Source organism: Leopardus geoffroyi, chromosome D2 (genome assembly GCF_018350155.1).
Source record: "Leopardus geoffroyi isolate Oge1 chromosome D2, O.geoffroyi_Oge1_pat1.0, whole genome shotgun sequence".
Taxonomy (NCBI): domain Eukaryota; kingdom Metazoa; phylum Chordata; class Mammalia; order Carnivora; family Felidae; genus Leopardus; species Leopardus geoffroyi.
The window spans coordinates 63,536,918-63,562,855 of record NC_059334.1 but is presented as its reverse complement, the minus strand read 5'-3'; the positions used below and the strand labels follow the sequence as shown (position 1 = coordinate 63,562,855).

General features: G+C 45.0%; 1 protein-coding gene across 2 annotated transcripts in view; it reads right to left on the bottom strand.

The window, feature by feature from the left end:
* Nucleotides 1-25,938, bottom strand: part of SORCS3 (sortilin related VPS10 domain containing receptor 3) — a 593,451-nt gene that overhangs the window by 320,016 nt on the left and 247,497 nt on the right. For both annotated transcript variants that reach the window (XM_045438831.1, XM_045438829.1), the window contains exon 3: nt 16,065-16,164. In XM_045438831.1, coding sequence (XP_045294787.1) covers nt 16,065-16,164 — 100 coding nt within the window. The remainder of the gene's footprint in view (nt 1-16,064; nt 16,165-25,938) is intronic.

Sequence of the window (25,938 nt, the reverse complement as noted above, 5' to 3'; positions counted from 1 at the left end):
CCCTGCCATCTCAAGCTCTTTGTTAAAATTGCTCTTGCCTGTGACGCTCAAAAACAAAAACCCAGAGGTCTAGGGAGGGCAGGGCAAGGACGGAGGGCTGGTGTACAACGCTTAACACGGGCACCTTATCAGTGCATCGGCTCTCGTCAGCCCTCCCCTACACCGCTCCCACACTGCCAGTCCCCGCTCAAAAGCCTGCTGTGGCTCCCCATGCCCCTGCCCTGAGTCCTACTTCCATCCCTGAGATTCGGGGGAGAAGGTTCTACAATATTTAATCTCACTCTGCCACTCTCCTGATCTGCAACTGCTAAACCCAGTATGTCTGGTAAAACCTCCACACACCCTGCCTCCCCTATCAGATCGTCTTTGTTCTTCCTTTCTTCTCCAAATCGCAAGCTTTCTTCCACAGCCCAATCTTCGCCTCTCCTCTTCACTGGTTCTGATTATGCCACAGGGTGACATCTTCCTCCAAGCTTGGTGCTTTATTAAATCCTTCACACCGGGATACATTGTTTTTTAACTGCCTTTAATGTGCCAAATTCCCACGATCTCAGACAGCATAACAGAACCCGCATCTCATATGACCACCCAGAAACATAGGCTTTCCTTTACTCCTTTACTCCTTAGTTCATTCCAAACCGGAGTAGGCACAGAAAGAGAAGGGTTTTGGTTTCCGGGTTTTTTTTTTCCCCCCTTAACCCTGAAGTTTCCATAATGTTCTTTGTCGAGATCTTCTGTACACACAGATGCACAAGTACACACACACACATACAAACGCATAAAACCCAAATCCAATAAAAATCAAATTAAAAAAAAATAGGTTAGGCAAACACAAGCCACTAAAAAGTGCAGGAAGTGGCCAGTTTTTATTATTCCTTTTAAATGCCTGAACAATCTTACTGCAAATCATATCTTTATTTAAAAAAATGTGATCTACTCAATGCAAAGCCCAAAGGGCACTTTGGAGAGAAGCCAGGCTATAGGTTTATATTCTTCCCATTTTCAAATAAAATGCAAAAGAAAAAAACTAGTAATCATTTTAATGAGCCTTTAAATAAATTATTGGCTAGAGCACACTGCAGTAATTTATACAGGGAACCAAATACATATATTTGCTGAGAAAGGGACTTTGTGACTAAAGAGTGAATTTCCAAGAATTACTTTAGATTCTTTTTCCTTTAAGTGATTAGTTTGAGTTGAACCACACTTCATATCCGTTCCATCACTGGTCACACTTGCAAAGGCAGGTGGAAATCTGTAAAGCAGGGTCTCTCCCCTCACTGGTCTACCCCCTTCTGATTTCTTAGTTCTCCTTTATTTGGATTCCGTGGCCCCCAACAAAGTTTGATGCTTTCATTCTTGGAAGGTTACTTTCTGGATCACTTTTTGTATATACTAAGAGGAAAAAGGTTTGGACATGGAATCAGTAAATGGAGAAGGTTTGGTCCAAGATCTCTTTTTCCTTTTTTCACTCCTTCCTTTCACACATTTCCCCATAAACGCTGCTCTAGCCTCTTGATAACTGTTAACTGATGAGGCAAGAAAAACGAGGTGGTTGTGAATTAACAAGAGTGGGACCATTTCTCTCCATCAGCAGAATAATCCATCTCCCACAGGCTGTCAGCAAGTTTGGTTTTAAGAGACAAGGAAGAAGATTGGCAGGGAAAGAAGGTGGCAGTGTGCTTCCTGGACAGGGCAGGATGTGAGGCCCTTGAAAACCCAGGGTTCTGGGAGGTGCAGCCTCCCCTCCCCTCAAGGAAACTGAGAAGCAGGCAGCCCAGCAGGGGAGGCTTGGCAGCCTCAATGGTCAGCACAGAGGCACAGCCAAGGAGCCAGTGCACAGGGAGCCCAGATTCCAGTCTGTGATCATAATGCCAGCTCCGCCTCAATAGATACAACCCTCCCTTCGCTTTCTGAAGCTTATTTCCTCCAATACAGTATTATGTTTCTCATTTTATCCTAATTTTGCTCCCAAAGGAAGGGATAGGTAAATGATCCTTTATGCCCATTTTACAGATGGGATAACAGAGGCTTAGAGAATTTAAATGGTTTTTCCCTATCCCTATAGCTAGTTAAGAGAAAGGCCTAAACCAGAAATCCTAGTTCCTTCCCCAGGGAAGCATCTCTTCCCCAGGGGAGCCAGCCTCTTGTTTCTCGGATACCCGTTTAGCCTGGAGCACAGTACTCAACCATTCTGTCTTCCAACATGCAAATGGCAGTTTGGATTTCAAGCCCTGGGTTTCTCATCCAGCTTCATCTGAAACAGGATCTCAGTGGTAATGTCCTCTGGATTTTGGGCCAAAGAACTGAGAAGCTATGGATGTTTGTATGACCCTGCAGCTAACACACATATCAGTGAGACAGGTGGGGAGTACATATCCCCAGCTGTTCCCTGCTTGCATTCGCTTGCAGCTGGGGTTTTCTATCACATCTGAGTGCTCCAGCTGTCAACAGCCTGTGTGTCTGTAGACAACACTGGATTAGCGGTCAGTAGACCCTGCCCCAGCCCTGGCTCTGCTGCAAATGATGTCATGACCTGGGGCAAGTCCCCAAGTGGTCCCTTCTGCTAAATGAGAGCTGGCAAAGATGATCTCTGGGGGCCCTTTTAGCTCCAATGTGCAGCTAGTCTAAAATTAAATATGAGTGAAAGTGAGTCAGGTGAGCACATTAGACCACGGCAAGTGACCAGGAGCAACTAGACCTCAGCAGGTCACCGGCCTCTCGGTGCCAAACTTTCATCATTTGTGAATGGAATGATGACATTACCAACATCACAGGGTGGCTGATGAAGTATGCAATGAGTTCACATAAAACGTTTAGAATAATTTGGGGCACATAGTTAACTCTCAAAAAATGCTAGCTGCTTATCACTGTTATTATATTATCATCACCGCTGTCATTAATACCACAGACACTTGTTACCTTTGGAAACAGAAAGGACCATCAGGAGGGACCTGTCTCACTTGCTCTTTAACACATGGCTTATTATACACATTCTGTGAAGAGACAAAGCAGGGCCCACGGCGACGAGATGCCTGGTTGAGGGTGCACCAAGCAGGTGGCCACGAAGGAGGAAGTGGGATGCAGCAGAGCCTGTCCACTGGCTGCTATCATGAGAGTATCCTCACGCCTGGGTGCTCCAGAGAGAGAATCTCTAGTTCCCTCCCTTGCAAGAGGAGAGCTGCACATGCCTACACGGGATAGGGACATTCATGTGATGCTGCCTCAGCTCATGCTCATGGAAGCCCTCTGTTGTGCCACTGAGGATGCTGCTACTCTGGGTCACAGCAGCAGAGCCACTGAGTTATAGGAAAGCATCCACCTTCTGACCAAGGAACTGTAACTTCAGAAAAGAACTTTCTAGCCTGATGGAAGGGCTTAGCTGGCCAACATGCATCCCTAAAACCAAGAGCTATGGGGATCGCACCTTCCAAGGACTACTCAACTGGCTGTGCATTAAGCCCAAGGTCCACAGATCATCACATACCACCATGCAGCCCTCTGAGAGGCACCGTGCAAATGGTGACCATCCAGACAACCCAACCTGGAAGGAACCTCAGAAAGTATAGGAGCTGATCTTGCCATTATACAGATAGGGAAATGGAGGTTCTGAGTAGGGACTGGCTTAATGAAGAACACAGGTACTCAGGGGCAGAAAGGAAACAGAGGTCGTCTTCTATTCCTACTCTAAAGGACTTGCCCTTCAAAGACACAAAATACTACATGATTCCTTTGAGTCAAAGGGAAGTCTCTGTGAGCCACACTCAGCTGATCTCTCCCACAGGTCATCAAGGCATCACTGGAGGCCCTCAGTAAGAATACCTACTAAGTGCTATCCTTACCCTGTGGCCCCAAAGGCCGCTTTGCAAATACCAGCTTTTCATCTGGAGAATCACTTAGAACTCAGAATATGGCACACGACACCACCTGGATGCAAGGAATTGAAATGGATTTTGGACCGTTTCCCAGGCCCCAAACTCCCAACTCCACATCCTAGCCTATCTAAAACACTTCAAAATGCAAAAGTCTCACAGGAAAATATGCAGAAAGAATCAGGGGACAATGGGAAGGATGTCGTAGCTGCACTGGGCCCTCATCCTCGCAAGCAAGCAGTGATCTGGAGCTCCTGAGTGCAAGGCCCTTTGTGGAGTGGCTGCTGAAGTCCCCACCTGGCCCCTGCTACTCACTGGCACCCCCTCCCTGGCCCTGGTATGCATTTGAGTTTGAGACCCTCAACTCTATACACGCAGCCATTTTTTCTGTGCATGCTGTCTGCCCAAACTGCACACTATTTTTTTTAAGTTTATTTATTTTGAGAGAGAGACAGTGTGAGCAGAGGAGGGATAGAGAGAAAGAGAGAATCTCAAGCAGGTTCTGCACTGCCAGCACAGAGCCCAACGCGAGGCTCAAACTCACAAAACCATGAGATCGTGACCTGAGCCAAAACAAAGAGTTGGAAGCTTAACTGACTGAGCCACCAAGTGTCCCAGACTGCACACCTCTTTTTCGTTAATTTTTTATTAAGGTTATTTAATTTTGAGAGAGAGGATGAGAGGGGCGGGGAGGAGCAGAGAGTGAGACACCGAATCTGAAGCAGGCTCCAGGCTCTGAGCTGTCAGCACAGAGCCCGATGTGGGGCTTGAACTCAGGAACCATGAGATCATGAGCTGAGCCAAAGTCGGACGCTTACCCAACTGAGCCACCAAGGCGCCCCTGGACTGCACACATCTAAAAGCGGGAAATTCCCCTCCAAAACACTTTGCTCAGAGCTAGACATTTAACAGATTGCTGAACAGCCTGAAATTATCTTTCTACATTCTCCTTTTTATGATTCTGACTGCTTTGCTTTAGTGTAAGAGATTTTAATATCTGTGAATGGAAAGTGTTCTGCCCCAAAGCCAACTCTCCCTGATCCTCCAACAATCTCAGGAGACATGGTCAGGAAAAGCAGGAGGCCAATAGTTTAAAATTCTGTGTTTTGCTTTCCTTAGAGGTTTTCCCACGTGTCAGAGAGCTCAGGGTTATGCTGCTGTATTAAGAGAATGATATGGGAATAACCAACACCCGACCACGTTCACAATGCCTCTTTAGTAGCCTGACAGAAACGGCTTGCTTGTCAGAGAAATCTGACTGGTAATTCCCACTATATTTCTGCAGGGTAGCCTGGAAGCAATTATCCTTCTCCATGGTAAATCAATTAAGAAAGAACGGTCTAACACTCCCCTCTTCTTCTAAGAAACTGCTAATTCTCTCACAATAATGGACAGTAAACCCCCAGAAGCAGAGTTAGTCCTATGAGGGTGCTGACTTTACTCTCCTGGTCTTTATATCTGTGCAAGGGCAGTCAACTTCCAGGTCAGAGTAGACAGCGTGGCCCATGTGGTCAGACAGAGGTGAATGGGGATCCACATTTTTTTACAAAAAAACAAGGGGCTCACCTGCCTGAGCTTCAGTTTTCTCACGTGCCAAATTGGAATAAAAGTGCCAATTGGAATAAAAGAGCAAAACTTAGGATAGGGTGTAGAAGTGAACTCAGCCCAGGGCTTGGAACTTACAAGGAGCTCGTAAGAAGTAATTATCCTGTTCTGATAGCAGACCTTACAGCCTCCCCACACCCCACACATCTACAGAGGCATACCCACCTCTACCCTGCAGTGATTTAGTCACATTCCCTGGCAGTCAGACCTTCCTATGCTCTCTGCCATTTCCAAAACACTGTTTCCAAATCTGCAGGTGGCAGTCACTTTTGAGCCAGAGCAATTAGACCATAGCAGGCCTACATTTCCCTATCCACTTAAAGGTTTGTTCTCAAATAGGCACCCGTAGGAGCCAAACCCCTCTCTTGTGGAGGCACAAAGCCTTCAGCATGTTTGTGTTGTACAAAACACATGTCTGTTAAATGCAAGCTTGACCTTGGCACATGCCATTCTGCATGGACCAGAGGACAAGAATCAGCTGACAGTAATGAGTTCTAGAAACCCAGGGACACTTGTCTCCTGCGAGCAGCAGAAGCTATGAGAGGGAACTCAGACCCAACCAGAGCCCCTCCTCTGGGAGGCAAACCTCACATGTGCCTGTTTCTAGAACTAACACACTGCCAGGCTCGGACATCATGCAGGCAATGAGCTATTTGGCCAATGGCTGGAGAAAGGCAAACAGGGAGGAATATGGAATTCACATCAAAAACAGTTAGGACAGGTCAAGGTCATTAAAATAATGCTGATGCCACCATGTCATATGACAGTCTGGAACAACTTCAACTGGAATAGCTCCCAGGATTTCATACCAATACTCCCATTTAGGAAAGACTAGTAAATATGGCTAGTGTAAATCTCAACTTCCTTAGGGAGTCCACCATTGCTAGATGTATCCTGATGAATCTGTCATTCCTTGTCCTTATCAATGGGAAAGTCGTTGCAAACCCACCAATTACAAGTAACACAGCCTTGGCATAATTGACATAGAGCTATTTCCTTATATCACCTGCCTCCTAAAGTGGCTGGGAGGACTGGAGGTTATACAGATGAAGTTATTAAAATGCAACTTAGCTCAGTAGGTACTCAATTAAGGCTAAGACGATTACTGGTAGAAGGAGACTGTACACATGTTAACACTTCTACTTTCAATCTAATGGATTATTGGCTATCTGCATTTGGAGATTTTATGTCATCACCAAAAGCGTTAGAAAATCAGCAGCTATATAAATACAAGCACAATTTACTGTTTTGCCAGGGGCCACAGATCTCTGATGTTCTCACAGCCTCCCAGGAAAGCAAGCCATCTGTTAAATAAATAACTCACTAAGTAAAGAGCAAGTGTTTCCACAAGATTAACCGAAAATCTGCTGGATTTTTCATTGGCTGTCAGTGAACATGGGCAGCTACAGATAATTCAGGCACTGGAGAATCAGAAGATCTTGCATAATGTGAGCTGAGATGAGAATCCAGAGACCACAAGTTTAAACTTTAAGACATATTTAAGAAGGAAGCAAAACCAAAAATTGAATTACAAGGTCATAATGATTCAGAGCACTAGAGCAATAAAGAAACAAATCAGAGAATTTTCATCTAACTGAGTATTTATGTCTAATTGTCATTTTGCCTAAGTGGCTGCTTAACAGTAGTTCTGGTAAACTGAATATTCTGGTTAAAAGAAAGCCACCATGTAAGTATTTGAATTGTCGGCATCTAGAGGCTCAGAAGATAATCAAAAACACAATAAAATGAAACAAAATCTAATTTCATCTTCCCTTGGATGATTCAGAAAGCACTTCAGGATCACAGTCTCCTTATGAATTAATTCCTACTGCCATTTAAAAAAAAAGTAAATAAATCCATGGCAATAGCCGGTCATTTGTTTTTCCCCAATCTGTGTGAAGAAAATATCTATGCTTTTAACTTTCTGGGCAACAGTACCTCTTAAGTGGGAATTAATTGTGCTTTAATGGCGTTTCTCAGAGAAGACATACAAAATAGGTCCAACTTTTGTTAAGTGGGAATGAATTCCCGTGAGAAACTGCTCCAGAGAGCCTGTGGGGTAGACGGCATCTCTAGCATGAAGAGGTGGAGACAGCATCTCTACTCCAGTAGTCTCTCAATCCTAGCTCTCTGTTCTTTCTGACCCCAGCATCTGCTTTCACCAACTTTGTTCCCTGCAGGTCTAAGCACATCTAGGCTGTAGCAGGGAGAGATAAAGAAGTCAGAGGTCAAGAAAAAACAGCAAAAGACCAAAGAAGACATTAATAGAAACCCAACAGGAAACAGACTTGACAGATGACCACCAAAACGGATGCAAACAGGTGTGACCCTCCACATCCCACTTGGGAGAATCCTCATGAGAGGGCTGACCTATCATCTACGTGAAAATATGATTAATTCTGTTGTGGACATAGGTCAGAGATCAGTGCTGAAGGGCATCTGCTACATGACAAATGACAAACCAGTTCCTGTTTCTCCCAGAATGCACACACCCTGAGATGTGATTCCATCTGACCCCACGTCACTTGTGCGAAGCTTTATACTGCAAGTCATGAGACCAACTGGCAACGGAGCCACCCACCAGCTGAGTGACCTGGGTGGACATTTATCGTCTGTGGGCTCCAGCTTCCTTCTTAATGAAGGGAGAAGGGCAGAGACAGAATTGAAACACATCACTTCTGAATTGATTGGGTCCAATTTTATCATGTGTCCATCATGGACAGGGCACCAGCTTTAATCGAAGTCACGAAGCAACTGCCCCAAGCTTCCAAGACAAGACTAGACTGTAAATTTTAAAATACTAGGTTGTGACTGCATAGAAAGAAAAGGTGCAAAGTGTGGTCTGGAGAAAAGAAATCCGGACTGAGAATCATGAGTCCTGGCCTCTAACTTGGCTCCTTTTTTCACCCAGTTATGTGGCCTTTTTGGCTTCTGTCTTCCTGTAAACGTCATCTGTAAAATGATTACAGATAAATGATTCTTAACTGAGACTCCATGGACTATCTTTGGTCCAGGGGTGAGATTCCAGCTGTTCATAAACTGCTAAACACTGTTTTCCAGTTTTATGTCAGGGGCAGGTTTTAACAGAAGAGATCTAGAGTTTTGATCACTTTCATAGAAGCGCTGAAGTTCAACAACTATTAATAACTCTTTGTATAAATAAAACCTATGATCCCTTCAGCTCTAACGTTCAAGAAGTCACATGACAATACTGAAAACTGTGTAAAAGACAGACTTTGGGAAAAAGGAAAGACAAACTGCTCCACTAAAGCCAGCAACGGGTATCTAAACAGCCCTCCTGATGATCATCTGAGTTCTGGCACTTGACTGGTGGGCACAGTCTCAGGTCTGGGGCTCCCTAGCTAGATCGTTGGGTATCCATCACCAACGCTGAACCAGGTGTCACCCATTCTGCTTCCTCCCTTTGCTGGGGCTGTGGAGGCAAAAGTGAGGAGAAGAGGGGGCTATGAGTTCTCGTGCTAAGGGTTTGAGTCAAAGCTGTTCTGCTTTGAGTAGCATAAACAATCATCACCCCTGCTTGACCTCCACCAGGTTGGAATCAGAGATCAGGGACATCTGCACAATGGGTTCAAGCTCACCCCTGCACTTATTGTCACTAAAGAAAAGGCTAGAAAACCACTGGGGGAATGCAAATCGGATCACAAGAGGAGATCTTGGCAGTGCCATTTTTGTTGGGAAAATGAATAAAGTTTTACACCATTAGATGGCCAATGGGACTAAGACAAGCTCTGTTCTCTAGCTTGGAGACCCCTCTTCCGGGTTCCTCTTGCCCTGTTTGCTGCGCAGGCAAAAACCCCCACAGATAGAGAAGCTGACAACTATAAATTACCCTTCCTGCTTGCATTCGGCACTCAGATCTTTGGAGAAACGGTCCACCGGTATTAAATAAATCTCTGATCTACCAAGATCTCTGAGCACCTCTTGGTTTTTCCGCCAGCGTTCCAGCCTGGTTCTGTAACATATTTGGTTCCCCGACCAGGAAACCCAACTGTGCTGACCCATTGTTGCCACCGGTTTGGGAGAACAGCAAGGTGGTGACAGCACAAGGAATCGCAAGGGAGAAAACACGCCCTGCTTGAATTTCGGCAGTGTCCCACTCAGTTGCCTCAGACTGGCCCTGCTCTGCTGTTCCGACTCAAGGAGACTTGGCAGGTGAGGATCTGGACCCGACATTGGAACTGGTAAGACTGGGGCCCAATCTAGTGAGGTCCACTCACAAGAGTGGAAGGGGGACCTGATCAGTCCCCAGACACTTCAGTAGTCTCACAGGTAGAAATTCCGTGGGAGGGAATGTAATAACCTCTGGTGTGTATGTGAGTGGGAATGTGCAACTCGGTCTAGCTTGCCTGCCAAGTTTGATTCTGTGGCTCTGTGGGTGGGTACCCTTAAGGTCCCCAAAGCCCACAGAGTCTGAATGGGCCCGTCTGCGATTCTGTGGTGAATGGCACAAAGCCTATGGTGGCATCAGAAGAGTTTCTGATAAGTCACAAAGCTGAGACCGTTACGGCTAAGCATCACCTAAGTTCCTTCGGGACACGGCCAGACAGGCATCTGACTGATCTCCTCATTAAGGGAAGCACCCCTATCCCTCTGTCTTTGTGACTCTGCCTCACAGGAACATTATGGGGTCAGGACAGAGCAAAGAAGGAGTTTTTGGGAGACTATGGAATTAAGATAACCCCTGGCATGTTAAGGACCCTATGTGAGTTAGAATGGCCCACTTTTGGTGTAGGGGGGCCCTGTGAAGGAACCTTGGATGTCCCAATGGTCTGCTGCATCTAGCATGTTGTCTCCAGAGACCCAGGTCACCCTGATCAATTTCCATACATCGACTGGTTGAAATTGCCCGAAATCCTCTGCCTTGGGTGCGATTCATCCATAGCAAGCAGAGTCAGGCAAAGGTTTTAGCCACTTTATCCGGAGACTCACCCAGAGAGCCAAAGAAGCAACCCACTGCTCCCCTAGTGTTTGCAGGAGACACGAAGGAAGATCTCATCCTTCTGCCACCTTATGACTCACAGGGCTCCCTCCCCTGTCTGTCTCTCCTCCACCACCAATACCACCCATTTCTCCTCCCCTCAGGGACCCCGAGAACCCTCCTCCACAGGGACCAGTGACCAGATTGCATCCTCAGCCAGGTGCAGGTGCTCTCCAGATGTAGGTCCACATCCACAGGTACCAAGAGCCTATACTCCTGGGGATCAGAGCAGGGGCTGAGAAGCCCATGAATATGCCCAGCAGCAAGGGGATTCCCCCGGGGATTATTTTAAGAGAATATGCGAGGCTTATGCCCTGTTTGCTCCAGAGGCACAAAAGAGCCAAAACAAAAGGATGGGGAAGGTCTAGCCACCAAAAGCCGGGAGGCCCAGAACTTCCTTAGCAAGGGGTCAATGAGCCTACTGCAAGGGGAAAGGACATTAAAAAAAATAAGTGTCCCAACCAGGGAAAGTCCCAGAAACCCAGCCGGTATCAGGAGGAACCTCAAGGGGACCTTATTGGTCTGACCGAAATAGAATCAGACTAAAAGGGACACTGACTCCCTCTCCCTGTTCCTCTGCCTAATAGATGTGAGGGATTCTCCCTCATTTCCCAGGTTAACAGCTATAATTGGAGCCAACTGTGGTTAGTCTACCTGGCGATGGAGACTTGAAGGAATATCCAAGCAGTTGCTGCTTCTGCCTTCCCTTCCCCCTCATGTTTCTGCACCAACTTGGGTGTGGTCCTAGACCACCCTCAGTGCCTCAGGCACCATTGGTTCCTCCTCCCACCCTCCAGGTCAAGGAGCAAAGTGCACCCTCTAGGACCACCCATTTCAGATACCTCCACTGGTGCCCCAGGTGAAAATTGACAATGGGGAAAAATTGATGGACTTTTAAGTGGATGCAGGTGAAAAATATTCAGTGTTGAAACTAATTTAAGTTTGTTGGCCCTGTCTTTAAAGTTATCAGCAAAAGTCAAATAAGCTCATGTTATCTCTGTTGCAATTTATTAATGATAGTTAATTTTGTCTGTCTCAAAGTTTTCATGGGTAATTGTTGAGATAACTTTCAAGGTCCTTAGTAACCTGAAACTTTCCAAATAGGACGGAAATGCTAAAGCTTTGATTACTGAACATAGGTTTGTTTTTTTAACTTCATATTGCTGAGAAATTAAGGCTATTTGGACCTATTGGAAAACATGCTTTGTACTTAATTGGTTCATGAATTTACCATCGAAAAAAATTCTCATTGCAAACACCTCTCAGTTGGTTACTAAGTCCTCAATTGGAGACTAAAGTTTCCTAAGAGTTAAAATTCTGCTAAGTGTACTTAAGACTGATGGAAATAAGGAAAGCAACCCTGTATGTAGGAAAGTAGTAGACGTGTAAGAAAGATATAAGGAATGGATATACAGTTTTGTTGAGGGTAGAAGAAAGTAATTTTGTCCTAAATGAGACTGCTTATTTGGAGAGAAATAGCTTTAGGACAAAGTCTGAAGCCAAAGGAAAGTTGTAGAAGGTTGAGATAAATGGAATTTTAAAAGTACACTGGTATAAGGTTAAAATTCTGCTTTTCTCTTTCCTCAAATGACAAAGTTTTCTTGGACTGTTGATCTGCTCTTGGTAAGACAATGCAAACAAAGGTTTATTTTCCAGGAAAACCAAAGTTTTATGTTTCACCTTTATCAGGTCTTTGATTACTTAGTTAAAACTTTTCAATGTTAAAGGAGCTAGGTTTCGGTAACAACTATATAATGCCATAAACTCACCTTTAGAATCTTTTACTGCCACCTTGGTTAAATAAAGTTTTAAGGTTTGTAATGATCTGTAATCCTATTTAGGATGGACTTATAACTTCCTAAGGTTTTAACAAACTTCCCAGGATTTAAATGGCAAATGAAGTCTTTTGACCAATTAGGCCCTTTTATTTGGGATACTAAATTACTTGGAAAGGCACTGTCATACGATGGTAAACCTTAGGTTGTACTGCACAGGTAATGCTGTAACTGCCCAAATATATATGCAATTCCTAAAGTTTTAATGTTTTGGTATAAGGTCATCACTTAATATTCTGATTACTTGAAGTGTTATGTGTCACAGAAATAACCGAATTTCTTTGTCAATTGCATCATAATGAACTCTCATCAGATCTTTAACAATGTCTATTTCTGAGATTTTGTCATTTATAATTGTTCTTATTCTCCCACAAAACGTGTTTCTTCTTCAAGGAGATTTATAAAAAGGACTTTAGGGACAAATACAGGTATTTGACGTCTTTAAGAATAATACTAAAATGGGTAAGAATTTCCAGAAGTAAAAAGCTGCATTCAAATTGAACAAGAATTAGGAACATGGGATTAAATGAACTAAGGAAGATTATAGTTTTGTGATTCTTGTTGAAAATATTGCTTGTTCTCTGATGTTTTCTCTTCCAGATTAAGGAAACTTTCTCTTAAAATATCTATGATATACAGAAATGTCATAAAACATTCATTTGTAAACTGAAGCATTTATCTTTTCTCTCTACATAACTCCCCTGAAATTCAAAAACTCTCAGTGAGTATTCTTTCTTTCATGGCAATTACAGTTGTTTGCATAAGTTCAATAAGAATCTGTTCATCTTGTAACAGATCACCATTGGAAATACTGTTTATGTTACCAAGGCTTTGACTGGAATGTCATATTTGAGAGTGACATTCATAGACTCAGATATGACCAGACAGCTTTAAGGAACTAAGGTTGGCTTTATGAAACATGGGGCCATAGAGCCCCTTGGAAATGTTGGCCTGATACCTTGCTTACAGGGTTCCCAGCAGCCTCACCAGGTGATGAAAGAAGGTCACTTCCTGGCAGGTGCAGGAACCTCAGGATATCTTGGGGACCTCATAAAGAGGAATTTTCCCAGTTGTACAGGTATCGCAGGCCTGTCTGATGGCAAGTATTTGGCTTGGCTTCTGGCCTGGAGAGGCTACTAAAATTTCAACCAAGAGATTCCTGATAAAAGGTTCCAGCAAAGCAAACTTTAAAAGATCCTCATGATCAATCGCTATTGGTGAGCTTGCATAAATAATTAGGCCAGGATTGTTAAGACTGGACTTGTTCTACAAATGCATTGGTCTCAATTTGGCTATCTCTAGAAAGGCAGGGGCGGGGGGGGGGGGCTGGTTTAGAGAGAAAATAAAAAGACTATGTTTCAACAATGCACCGTTAAGGATGTTAAATTCTAGTTCTGACTGTCTTTAAATGTTTGTTGCTTGCCTAAGCTAGACAACTTGAGGTAAACTTCAGAAAAACTGTCACAGTATTTCGTGTATAGACAATCTTCTGTGCTTGTTATTCTGTGGGGATAGTACTAAGACCCTATGGGCATATGATTATTTAAACAGCTAGAAAACAGGATGGATCTCTACATATGCAAACCATATCTTCCCTAAACCTGATCTGACAGTTACCAGAAACCCGCCCCTTTTGAAGACTTGGAGGTGGACTTTACAGACACACAACCAAATAGAGGACTCAGTTTCGGGTATCACCCCATGGTGATCACTCCAGAGCTAAGAAGGCCAACTGAGAGGAACCCTCAACATGGCAAAGTGATCCAGATCCAGTCAACCCGCCTAAACTGACCCTCAAAAAGACACTGGCCCCTGAGATCTCCAGCGCTGCTCCAGCCACACCCCGGAAGCTGGCTGGCCTGCGCATGGCAAAAGCCTGAGGAATCAACTTGTGGATTCAGCCCAGGGATTTGGATGCAACTCGGCCAGCCCTTGCCCCTTACTGGTGTCATAACCCTAATCTTGCTTCTTGCTGTTGGGCTAATAGGGACTGCACCAACAAGCTGGATGTGGAACGGATGGCAGACTCCCTGGTAACCTGACAAAGCCAAACAAACTCCCTGGTAGCAGTGTCCCTCCAAAATAGGCGAGCCCATGGGGTGCCTGGGTGGCGCAGTCGGTTAAGCGTCCGACTTCAGCCAGGTCACGATCTCGCGGTCCGTGAGTTCGAGCCCCGCGTCGGGCTCTGGGCTGATGGCTCAGAGCCTGGAGCCTGTTTCCGATTCTGTGTCTCCCTCTCTCTCTGCCCCTCCCCCGTTCATGCTCTGTCTCTCTCTGTCCCAAAAAATAAATAAACGTTGAAAAAAAAAATTTAAAAAAATAAAATAAAAAAAAAATAGGCAAGCCCTCCACCTCCTCACTTCAGAAAAAGGAGGGACTTGTGTCTTCCTGGGGCGGGGCAGAATGTTGCTATTTTGTAAACCAATCAGGAATCGTCAGGACTAAGGTTAAGGAACTTGAGGAAAGAATTCAATGTAGACAACAGGAAAATATCAGTCAATGGAGAGGATGGGATCTCACAGACTGGGCATCCTGGCTCCCTGCCCTGGAAGGGCCCTCCTTTCCTTAATTTTACTTGTGACCATCGGCTCCCATATACTAAATACCCTGGTATGTTTTATTGATACCATAAAATGGCCAATGGGACTAAAATAAGCTCTCGTCTCTAGCTTGGAGACCCCTCTTCTGGGTTCTTCTTGCCCTGTTTGCTGCGTGCACAAAAACCCCCACAGATATGGAAGCTGACAACTATAAATTACCCTTCCCACTTGCATTCAGGCTCAGATCTTTGGAGAAACGGTCTCCTCTGAGCCCACTGGTGTTAAATACATATCTGATCCACCAAGATCTCCAAGTGCCACTTGGTTTTTCCGCCGGCGTTCCAGCCTGGTTCCATAACATTTTCAGCCTTTTAGAAACCCTGAAACAGCCTTTTAGAACGCTGGTATGTTTATAGGGGCTCGGCCTGGCTAAGTTTCTAAAGAGCAGTGTCTTCCTAGTTGCAGTAAGATCACCTCTTCCCAGAGCCAACATATTACACAGTATTTATTTTCTAAAACCATCCATTATTCCATGGAATCCAGGACCCTTCCTCCCAATGGGTCTCCATGACCAAGGTCTGGCCTTATATGATCTCCTCCACATCCTGGCTATTGAGTCCATTGGAAAGTCAGAGAGCGGAGGGGAGGGGCCACTGGAACCAGGTCTGCTCTCTCCTGCCTCAGCAGCTGTTCTAGATCAAGTCGGTGAATCCAGGAACTGCCTCTCCTTCCCTCGGCAGAAACAGACTCCCTGTTTCCAAGGCGCTGTCTGAAAACAGACCAGCAACAGGGCAACTGTGGAAGAAGCCAATTCAAGAAACAAGCATATCCATCCTCAAATCACAAAGCTGTTACTCACCGCTGTCTGACTTTAGGCTAGAAAATTCATATCTTTGAGCTTCAGTTTCTTCATCTGTAAAATGGGGACAATAATAATGTCTAGCGCATAGATTCCCTGTGAGCATAAACGAGATAAGGCATCCCTGGCACAGAGGAACACCTTACTAGTTATATAATTTTACTGTTGTTGAAATTACTAGTATTGAGGCAGTTGTTAGAATTATAAGCAGTGTTTGTGATGTTCTCCTTGGTATATCAAGCAGGCCCTCTCTGATTGCACGGCTGTGGGTTTTCTTCACTCCTGGTCCCAGGCAGCCCTACTACAACTCCCCATCCCCAGGGAGCGGTCAGGACCCCTGACCCCTAGTCTTACCTTCCTTTTGTTGGTGGGATTGACGTAGAGATAACTGAGGACAGTCTTCAAACCTACTTTGTCATTCAGCTTTTCATAGGTGGTGCCATAGTCTGTTGATCTGCAGGTAAGAGAGAAACAAAGGGAGAGATGTTTCACCAAATGGGAGACTGTATTCAAAGGGAAGCCAGGCTCTCCTTCAACTCGCACCTTTGTTCCCAAATCACAGGTGTGATTCAGAGATAAAAGTCCCCATTAATTTTAGAAGAGCAATTAGACCACTGCATCTACCTAAACTCAGTCCCCTTTGCTCCCAGCCTTTCTCAGAGACCTCCTTTTCTGCCCTCTGTGAGACTGTGGGTACAGGTTGCTGTTGGGGACTTCCTGCTCCACCTTCAGCCTAGGTGTCCCACTTGGTGCTGTGCAGGGGCACAAGGATCTGTGTGCAAGGCCAGACAGCCTCCTGAGGTCACTGGAGTCCAGCCAACCTCATGACCCCTCCACTGAGCCTGAGGCTCGGGACCCTCTGGTGGAAAGAAGCCCATTAGGGTCCAGTGGCCAAATCAGGCCGCAGCAGGCAGAGGGTGTGAGCCTTCACAGAGGAGCAATGGTGTGTCAGGGTGAAAAGTCAATGTTGTTGAACTACTGCCAACAGTTCATTATTCCAATTACCCTGTTTGTCCTTTGGGCCTCATTTCCAGGGTTTTGACCTTATACCAAAGCCACAAGTCAGGTCTCAGAGAACAAAGGCAGGCCAAACCACAGGCTTCTTCCTCTCCACCCCACCTTTCCATAGTGGAGGAAGGAGAAGGGGTGCCAAACAGGGAGGCCCCAGAAGCTAGGCTTGCTATCACGCTTTTTACCTCACTTCCCAACTCCACCCCGCATTTGCCCCCCTCCCTCTTCAAACAACCGGTATCATCAGCTCCCCAACTCGTCTTTCCCTCATTGCCTTCCTTGGCTAGATCACGAAACTTCTCCCACCCAGCTTTAAAAATCAGAGGTCAGTTTATTTCCTCTCTGGTCACCCAACCTCATGGGTGCCTGCATTCCGTCTCAAATCTCAGATCCCAGTTCTAGCTGGGTGCCTCCCCTAGTAACTGCCTTTTCCTGGATTCTTCATCCACCTTCTCACCAGAATCTGCTCCTGTCCTGGCCTACATCTTATTTTTACAAGCCTAGTAGCCAAGGCTTGTACTATTTGATGACCTTTAAGAATTATCCCCACCCCCATCTAATCTAGCAAATTCCACGTCCCCACACCCAGCTTGGATGCCCACCCTCACCTCTGTTAAGGCTTCACTAGCCCTCTTCCCAGTCACTTTCATCTCTCTGCACAAGAACAAGCTTCCCCACCCATTACATGCCCAAAGCCCACTGTCCATGCCTCCTTTCAGCTCTTTTGATATTGCTATGTTGAATTTCTTTAAGTTCTGTTTCCCCTAGCACCACATAAGCTCCCGGTGGGCAAGGAACCACAGAGAATGCTATGGTGAGATGAAAGAACATGAACTTTGGGCATAGCAAAATCTCTATTTCATTGCTAGATCCACGGCTCTCTGGTTGCATGACCATGTGCAAGTTACTTAGTCTGCTAGAGCCTCAGGTTTCTCAAATAAAAGAATCAGGGTAATTTAGTCTTACAAGATCTTTGTAAAGATGCAAAAATAGAACACATGGGAAACCTCCCAAAAGGATGTAGGTATAATGAAATGTTAAAAAAATAAAATAAAAACAAAAAGGACGTTCACTTCTCCTTTCCCCAAAATGTACAGAACCAGGCTTCACACATCATATACCCTCAGCATGCTTACTGAATAAACAAACATCAGCATTTCAAATCCCTCCCTAGGCTACTGGCTCCACATGGTCAGTGGCTATGGTAACTTTTATAACCAGCCCCCACCTCAAAATGACTTATTTTCTGTCTCCTGTCTACCTTTAAGCACAGGGAATCACGCCTAATCTTTCTCCTTGCCTTTATCTCTTAAACCCAGCTCACTCTCCAAGTCTTAATGATTCTATCTCCTAAATAACTCCGACCTTGGTCTTTTCATCCTCACCCCGATGCTGTGGCTCATGCATCATTATTTTTGCAATAGTTCCCCAAGTGGATGCTCTTCTTCTAGCCTTCTCCCCCGCCCCACCATCTTCCATGCTGTCATCAGGCTATATTTCAACCTCCCAGCTCTGTCCATCTCATCCCTCGTAGTAATTACCCACTGCCTACACACAATGAGTTTGTAGCTTCCAAGCTTAGTCTTGTCAAATTTGGCTTTAATCTTCCTTACTAGACTCATTTCCAGCCATCTGCTCCCTGTCCCTTTCTCTCCAGCCTCACTAAACTTTCCTGAATGTCTTGCATTTTCACTTCCCTCCATTTCTACACATATCATTCCCTTTGCCTGAACTATTCCTGCTCTATTTCTTCTTCTTGGTGCATTCATCTCCAACCCTCAACACCAATATCACCCTCCTTCCAGCTTCCCCACTGGGAAATTAATCAAGATTTCCTTTGTGTTCTCATATCACCTTGTATATAATTCTATTTTGGCACTTATCCTATGGTTTCAGTCATACTATTTTTATTCTGGGATCTCTTCCTTGACTACAAGTCCCTAAGGGAAAAGGCCATTTCTTATAACAGCCCCAATGCCTTGCACCACTTCTGGTGCAAAGCAAGTGCTGAATGTACTGATTTGTGTATTGTTTTGCTTTGCTTTGTCTTTATTTGCAAGAATGAATGCATGGTCACAAGTTCTTGCCCAACTGCTAACATCTGGGAGCAAGTCAAAACATAGCCTTACCTAGAAAAATTCATAAAGTTGGATGTTGGCACAATTGGAAAGGTCTAGCAGCATCTGGTGCCAGGGAAGGACCTACAGTTCACATGCACTAGCATCAAGATTAAATGATCAATCACTCCAAGCTCCTTTCCTCTCCACAGCAGGGAGGAGACACCTTAATCTCTAGAGGCAGTCAGGTGCATACTTTTATTAACCCAAATAAAATATTTTGTAGGATGAATCACTTCTTGATTCTGTACTCTTAAAGGCCTAAAGATAACATGGTGTGGAGAAAGAACATTGAATCTGGAGTCTGGAAATCTAGACTCTAAAGCATACACAAAGTGTTCCCCTGGACAAACCAATTCTCTATGCCTGTTAAAGAAAAAAATTACCCAGACACTTGTTAAAATGGTAAGGCAGACTTCATTCAGGGAAATGGCAATAAGTATAGAGACCACTGTGATGGGGTTCTGCAATAGGAAAGAGAGACTGGGATCAATTCTAAAAACAACGAAAAGCAAGGAATTTACAGCCAAAGAGAAGGGTGGGAGTCAGTGAATGGATCATTACTAGAAGGTAGAGTAATTCTTTTCTTTTAAAAAAAATTTTTTCTTAATGTTTATTTATTTTTGAGACAGAGAGAGACAGAGCATGAACAGGGGAGGGGCAGAGAGAGAGGGAGACACAGAATCTGAAACGGGCTCCAGGCTCTGAGCTGTCAGCACAGAGCCTGACGCGGGGCTCAAACTCACGGACCGTGAGATCATGACCTGAGCCGAAGTCGGACACCCAACCGACTGAGCCACCCAGGCGCCCTGAGTAATTCTTTTCTAAACTGACCTGAGAGGATTCTTACTGAAGGCATGCCAGGGTAATCAGACATCACCTAGGGCCTGGTAGGGGATGAGGAATTCAATCAAATATTGAGGGTGGGGGATTCTAGCTAAACGGGCTTAGCAGGATTCATGGTGAAACTGGGTAAAAGTTGAACACACCCAAGGACAGGGCCTTGTTGACAAAACACTCAGAGGGTCCTGACTAGAGTGTGGCAGAGAAGAGGGTCTGTCAAGCTCCATTTTCTCATCATCAAATACAAGAGGTTTTACTCCAATAATCATAAGGCCCCACTTGGACCTTAAATATCTTTATGCCACCAACACAGTGCTTAGCTGTTTTCCAACCAGCAAACTTTCCTCACTCTATACATAGCAAACATCTTACTTTTGTAAAGAGCTGAATTCTCAGGTCCCCCTGCATGACTGACGTCACAACAAACTTCCTTCCAGAATCCAAATAAATCTCATCAAAGGTAGTATGCTTAGCACTACATAGTCCTCTCTTTCTGCCGGCTGCACCACAGATTCACAGGGACTCTGCTCTTCTCCGAGTGGCTGCTTCTCCAAGAGTCGGGACTTTCCAACAAAAGATACTCCATAGATCAGCTTCCTCTGTGCCTTGGGCATTTTCTGCTCAGGCTGACAGACAGGTGTCTTCACTGAAGACACCTTAAGAAGCCAGGCCGCCTGTGGGACTAAAGGTGCCCTGGACTCTGTCCTTTCCAGCGTGGACACTGCACACCACACTGACCACAGAGCTATGAGGACCCCCTTTGCCTGGGGTGAGGAGCAGCTGGGAGAGAGGCCTCCACCCCATTGCCAGAGACCGCTGCACCTGAGGAACTCACTTTTCCAAGAAAGCAGACCATCCTCCACCTTGTCACTTGAGACACCTGCCAGTGGGGCCACTTGGAGGAAACAGGCTCCTTTCTCCTATTTCAAAGCTAACTTCCCAAATCTTGACACTGTGCTCCCAACACTGAAATGTCCAGAAATCTGGAAACATCACACCTGCCATTGACCATTCTGGAGATCAGAATGCACAGCTACCCTGGAAGGCGACACGTGAGAGGTATAAAGCCACAGGCTACGGGTTTCTGTGCTTCCGCTCAGGTTACTGCAGTCTAGCAGACCATTCCATGTTCTCTCGTTCTTTCTTCCTGCCTTTTTAATGAATTATTTCCAGCACACGGGAAAACACAATGAGATGCCAATCATATGCCCACTACTAGATTTAACAAGTATCTGTGTTCATAAACAACATATAATCTTTTGGAGTATTTTACTTTTACGTAAGCCTTATACAGGATCTATGTTCTTCAGTTTGCTTACTTTGCCCAACATTCAAGTTTTGAGATTTACCCATGGTGGCACATCTAGCCCTAATTCATCCATTTTTCATTGCTGTAGAGCACTGCAGCTTATGAAGAAACCACTGTCTATCTTTCCAACCACTAATAAATATTTCCGAATTTTTTTCTTTTAAAATTTGCAATAGTCAGCAACGTTTCAGTGAACGTTCTTATACATGGCTTCTCACACATTTATAAAGAAAGGGAAGAAAATGACATATCCTGATGTGCAGTTACTGCTTCATACTCTATGCATAACTTCTACTTTGCTGGTTATTGACAAATTTTCTCCAAGAAGCCTGTATACACTCCCTTACTCTCCAGTTCCAGCAGCTGAGTCCTTCTTTATTTCCAGGGCCTAAGTCCATAGATCCTGACCAGTCTTGTCCCAGGTATCTCTAATTCTACAGTCCTGAATTCCAGACCATCTGAACTCAGTTAGCATCTGGGGCCCTGGATCCTGGCCACATGGACGCTGATCCTGGTTTTCCAATTTGCACTGCTGTGGGTCACCTGCTCCATGATGCCCAAGCCTGCCCAGGGACCTGCTTATTGTCTAGCTGGGCCTCCAGCTGCCAAGCACTCACACTACTCCCTAGGTACCCGAAGATGACTGGTAGGCTGGATACCCTCCGTCTTCAACTTCCCAGACACAGACAGTTCTGTGCCAGGACCTGACTCCTAGTGAGCCCCTCAACAACTCAGGAGTTCTTGTCCTATGCTGATAGGCCTTCAGAAGATCTCCATGTGGGCCAGAACATTCCAGGAGAGCATGGCAGCCTGACCTGCCATAACCCTGGGTGTTCACCAGGGATACTCTCTCCATGACAACGTCCAGAGTGCAGTTGAGAATATCATATACTTTTATCCATCCAGCAAGCTCCCACTCCTCTAGTAAGCTTCTGGGGGAGAGGCTGGTGGCAACAAGCATATGGGCTGCTATTTTAAAAGTAAAAGAACATAAAAGAAAAACTTTCAGGCAACGCAGCCAAGTCAGCCTCCCGGTAGAGTGGAACTGTAACTCCACGCCCCCGTTCCAATGCCACGTTCCTGCCAGAGGTGAGAGGACTCTGGAAGGCACTCTGCCAGTTCTCACTGGCCCACCAGATGTTCGGGATCAGGTGAGTGCACTGCTTCCCTCGTCCAGGCAACCGCCTTCCTCCAGTTTACCACCCAGCTCACTAATCAGCCTCCTGCTCCTTCCCTTTCCAAACTTTGCCTCTGACTTCTGCAAAGCAAAGGAGCTGGGAGACCACAAGTCTTTCCCTCCTGGATTCTCTTATCAGTCTCTCTTCTCCTCCATGGGCTCCATTCTCTGGGAGGTCATCTAAATTCAGCAAACAATCACAGGCTCGATTGTTCTCTTTCCTGTTATCAAGTTTAGTTTGTTCCGTTAATTTCTTAACATATACCTACCTATTACCTATTAGGGCACATACTGTGTGCCAGTCAATGGGCTTCGCTTCTCCTTTTGGACACTTACAAGTAGCCCCAGCTCAGGTTAAAACTTTTTTTTTTTTGTAAAAGGGCCAGAGAGTAAATATTTTAGGTTTCCTTGATCTCTGTCCCAACCACTCAACTCTGTACTTTAGCTCCAAAACAGCCAAACACAGCATGTCACCGACTGGGTGTGGCGGTCACAATACAACTGTATTTACAAAAGCAGGGAACCCATAATGAGGAGGCCCCTGCTCCAGATTATCAAACCATCAGCTTGTACTATCCCCACCACCAGCCTGACTCACTGTCTCTGCTCTAAGACAACTTTCCAAGATTCCCACCAGGGTCACTGATGCCCTAACTCACCCTCCCAGCCCAGCTGCCACATTGAGTCAAAATGCCTACCTGAGCTGGGCATTCATGGTCCACCCCATCTACGTCCCATCCCCCACTCTCCCAGTGATCTGAAGGCTGGCAACTGCCCAGACTTCCCCCTTCTTTGACTCTCAGCTCTTGCACTGATTACATCGTGGAGACTTTCCTACAACTTCAGCCCACACTCTCCTATTCATTTGTATCAAAGGCACCTTGGAGTTCCCTAGTTATTCTCTGAATGTGAAAATTTGCTTTTTGGCAATTGCTAAGAGCTCCTTAAAAGAAAAAAAACAAATGAAATGCCTTTCAAATCTCCGGAAGTGTGGAGCACAGCTCTAAGCAGAGAAAACAAGGAAGGTGGGATCATGGCAAAGACAACTAGATGCAGAGCTTGAAGAACTAGCTGTGTGAGCTCTTTGCTCCTCTAAACCTCAGCTCAGACAATACTGTTGTGGTGTCAATGAAGAGTAGTGAGACAATACTGTTGTGGTGTCAATGAAGAGTAGTGAGATACCTAGTCTAGGAGCTGATAAAAGCCCTCGTTCCATAAATGCTTATGGCTGTCATTTTTATGAATGCCCCAGATTGTATTTTCCTCAAGGGCAATCACCTTGTTTTCTTTTCCTTGATTTACACTCCTTACACTTAACAGGGGTGGGAAGGCCTATGAACACCCAATAAATCATTAAAGAATCTTTGGCCACTGTTTCAATTTGCTACCATGAAAGTACAATATGGCCCGGCTAGCTGCCTGGAAAATCAGAAGTCAGAACCAGGCTTCAAAGTGGCATGCCTTGGGGTGGACCCTCCAGCCATTCCCCAAGTATGTCCCAATGAACTAACACTGAGGAGAGTCAACAATCAAAACCCACAGGCAATTAGGGGCTCTCAAGTGTGGTGAACCACAGATCATTCCAGGGTCAGGGTCAGGAGTTTCCACAGCATAGCTCCAGACCAAGGGCTGCCCAGACAGTCTTTATGATTGAAATGGAAAAACCACTGATGCTCCCCTCTGGCCGGCCCCACTTCTCCTCTTAGGGCCAGTGCCCAAAGCCATATTAATTTGTATCTTTGCAATGGCAGAAACCCAGCCTGACCACAAACAGATAACTCACTTGAGACCTCAGCCAAAAGCAAGTGATTTAAATAGCTTCATTCTCCAAGTGGGTATTGGTCCCACCCTCTGTTTAAAAAAAAACACAGACTGATGCCAAGGCAGAAGCTCACAAAGCTCCCAGTGACCTCTTTGTGTTATCTGACTCCTCAGCTGCATTATCTAGTCTCAAAAAGAGAGGCACAATGATACAAGATAATTAATCCATCTCTGTGTCCTCCTGCCCCAGCTATTTGAATGAGAACCACCACTGGGTTTCAAATGCAGAGAATTGGGGGTTAGCTGACCCTAAAGACCAGATCATGCATAATCCATGGTTTATATCACATAAAATGGAGATTCACCAGCAGCACCCGCCCAGCACAGATCTGGGAGGGAAGGTTGGGGTGGGTGGGGTTGGCCAAACATTCAGATCTTTGTTCTTTCCCATTGTGTGAACACTTTGGTTCCCACTAAAGAATCTCAGTCCAGACAATAAGGTTGTTGGGTTGTTATTCTGAGGATTCAAAAGGACAGTCTCAATTCTATCATCCAAGAGGTATGTTTATATCATACAGGTAAGGGGAGGAAAGAAGCCCTCCAAAGAAAAAGCCTCTAAAAGAACCCACGTGGGTGCAGCATCCCATAATTCACTGCACCTTTATTCATGTGACCATAATGAAATGGCTATCATTAAGGGAAAGACTAAGTGTATTTTATCCCACACACACATACACACACACACACACACACACACACACACACGTATGTATACTATATAACAACATCAAAAAATAAGGTAGATATGAAGGTTATTGATCTGGAAAAGTCCCTAACACATATACTGAATAATGATATATTAAATACACAAACAGTACACCCAGACAAAATAAAATAATATATTGCCATTAAGCTTATAAGTGTGTACACAATGCACTTTAAAAATTCTAGAAGAAAACACAAATAACTGGTAATAAAAGTTAACTCGGGGTAAGAGACTGGGTGGGGTCCATTGGCTACTGCGACTTGAGCTCTTTGTAATGTTATAGTGTTTTAAAATGAAACGGTATCCATGTATCACTCACACAGTTAAAAATAATAGCTGGAGGGGCCTGAGTGGCTCAGTTAGTTAAGCTCAGGGATGTTGGCTCAGGTCATGATCTTGTGGTTTATGAGTTTCAGTCCCATGTCAGGCTCTGTGCTGACAGCTCAGAGCCTGGAGCCTGCTTCAGATTCTGTGCCTCCCTCTCTCTCTCTCTCTTCCCCTCCCCACTTACTCTGTCTCTCCCTCTCTCTCACAAATAAATAAACATCAAAAAAAAAAATTTTTTTTTAATAATAGCAACATGGGGCACCTGGGTGGCTCAGCTGGTTAAGCGTCTGACTCTTGATCTCAGCTCAGATCATGATCTCACAGTTCTGTGCTGGATGCAGAGCCGTCTGGGGATTCTCTCTCTCCACCCCCCTCTCTCCCTCTCAAAATAAATAAATAAACTTTAAAAAATAATAGCAATAAAGTGATTTGTTACTGAGCAGCTACAATGCACATAGTAAAATGACACATCTGTAGAGGAACCCTATTATAGATAAGCATTTGCATTCAAACAGACAGCCCAACATAATCATAAGAGGATTCATTTCAGAGTCAAGCAGATTTGGTTTCAAATCCAGCCTGTGGAACCTTAGGCTAATTACATAAGTCTCGTGTTTCATATCCACTCAATGAGAATATAAATATTGCCTTCATAGGATTACTGTGAAGCTTAAATAGCCCTAATATCACAGAGCTCACTTCACTGTCAGTTGTTGGGAGACCCCATGGTAGCATAATAATCACTGGAGGAGAAATTGTCCCATCCATTTCTGGGCAAACAGCGGCTGAGTTATAGTTACATAACCACCAGTGGACAGACGAATGCCATCCCATCCCCACCAAATCAGCAGTAAGCTACCAAAAGGCACACGGAAGATGGAGGGGTTGCTACACATAATCAGAGATAGCCTCCAGCA